The 1,577-nt window shown below is 47.6% G+C and overlaps 2 protein-coding genes across 2 annotated transcripts, besides 2 other annotated features; both read left to right on the top strand.

Moving 5' to 3' along the window:
* Positions 1-1,577: a sequence feature (heterozygous, non-Esmeraldo-like haplotype).
* On the top strand, positions 87-548 carry Tc00.1047053510341.10 (uncharacterized protein; the record flags this gene model as incomplete). The annotated part of the gene is made up of 1 exon (XM_797290.1): positions 87-548. One exon carries the CDS (start codon positions 87-89, stop codon positions 546-548), a length of 462 nt encoding a protein of 153 aa, XP_802383.1.
* Positions 697-731: a sequence feature (AT_rich).
* Positions 783-1,577, top strand: Tc00.1047053510341.4 (monooxygenase, putative; the record flags this gene model as incomplete). Its single annotated transcript, XM_797291.1, has 1 exon — positions 783-1,577. A coding segment is annotated over one exon (795 nt), but the record flags the coding sequence as incomplete, so codon positions are not given.

The following is a 1,577-nucleotide window of genomic DNA, read 5'->3' as shown; positions in this document are numbered from 1 at the left end:
AAAAAGTGACGGTGTGGTCCGTGGGGTTCAGCGCACTTGCTCGTGCACTGCTGGTAGCGGGGAGTCGTTGTCCTGCCGTTGCAACCATGCTTGTTGAGCCGCGATCCATATCTTTGCACTCAGACTCCGTGGCGGTATCGTTGTCGACACTTTTGGTGAAGAGCTATGAAAAAATGAAGGGGGCTTCTCCGTTCACACCAATAGAAGCCAGCTGGCTACTTATTGCCATGCAGGAAGGCAGTCTACCACTTCATGATCCGGTAGACACAGGGGTGGCATCGCTAAGTTGTTTTCTTTCTTTCTCACGAAAGGTGGCAAAAGTTCCTTTAAGGGCGGCATCAAACGCTTCTCTCTTTATCGAGTCAGTAACGAAGGCGGGTGAGGTTAGAGTATGTTGTAGGGCTCGCAAGAATATTCCTGCGGAGGCACGGGTAAGATTGCATGTGGGTCGTTCGTTGGACGCTTCTGTGACAGTTGAGGACAAACTGCAACTTGAATGGGGAAATTATTGTTGTGGAATAGAAGGGCGATTGCTTGGTGTTGCATGAAAGAAACCAGTTTTCTTTCGGTGTGCCTGGTTTATTCTCCAACGTGTCATTAAACCATACTGCTATTATAGTTTTTTCTTTTCTTTTTACTTCACAATTTGCAGTAGATACGTATAAAATTATTATTATTACCGTTTTTTTTTGTTCGTTATTATTATTATTTGTATATATTTATTTATTTTACTCTTTGATGCTATGAAATGGAAATGTATTTAGAGAGCGATAGGTAGAAGTATGAGGGTAGTTATTGTGGGCGCTGGGCTTTCGGGTCTGTCTCTTGCAGCCTTTCTGCGTCGTTTGAACGTTGATTGCGTCGTCTTGGAACAGGCACCGTTTTTGCGGGCAAATTATCAGATGCCTTTTACGTTGTTTGCAAATGCGTTAAGTTGTTACAAGGCGTTTGGAATGGATCACGTGTTAAGCGGGGGTGATGTTGTTTCAGAGGAATATTTTGGGATCTTGGACGAGCGTCTCCGATGGTTGCTACGCGTGCGCAACCGGACGGTGCACCTAAGAGCTTTAGGCGACGGGGAGATGATACCTCTCAGCACCGCACCACCCGCCAACAGTGAGTCCATTGTATCCCAGCGTATTCAGGAGAAGATGAAGCAAGATCTTGGCAGCGTTCCGCTTCGCGCAACATTCTCTGCGGATTATCTCCGCCGAATTCTTCGTTATCATGTGGAGGATGTGCATTTCAATAGTCGAGCCGTGGATCTTTTGCCGCACGATGGTATCAAGGGCGGTGTACACGTTGTTTTAGAGAATGGTCAAACGGAGTGGGGGGATGTTGTTGTGGGGGCAGATGGTGCACACAGCACGATTCGGAGGCTTCTGTACCCAAGCGAATATATTGGTACCAGCTCCCGTTCACTGGGAATGACGCAGGTGGATGGGTTTGTAGAGCTTGGCCATGATGTTTGTCCCACCGGAGACTATCCTGTCGAGGTCTGGGGCAGACGGCGTGTGTTATCATGTGTGCCACTTTACTGCGACGGAAAGGTTCAATTGGCCTTTCAGCCCACTCTC

The sequence above is a fragment of the Trypanosoma cruzi genome, genomic scaffold, assembly GCF_000209065.1.
Source record: "Trypanosoma cruzi strain CL Brener 1047053516717 genomic scaffold, whole genome shotgun sequence".
NCBI classification, from domain to species: domain Eukaryota; phylum Euglenozoa; class Kinetoplastea; order Trypanosomatida; family Trypanosomatidae; genus Trypanosoma; species Trypanosoma cruzi.
This window is presented reverse-complemented; position numbering and strand designations above follow the sequence as displayed.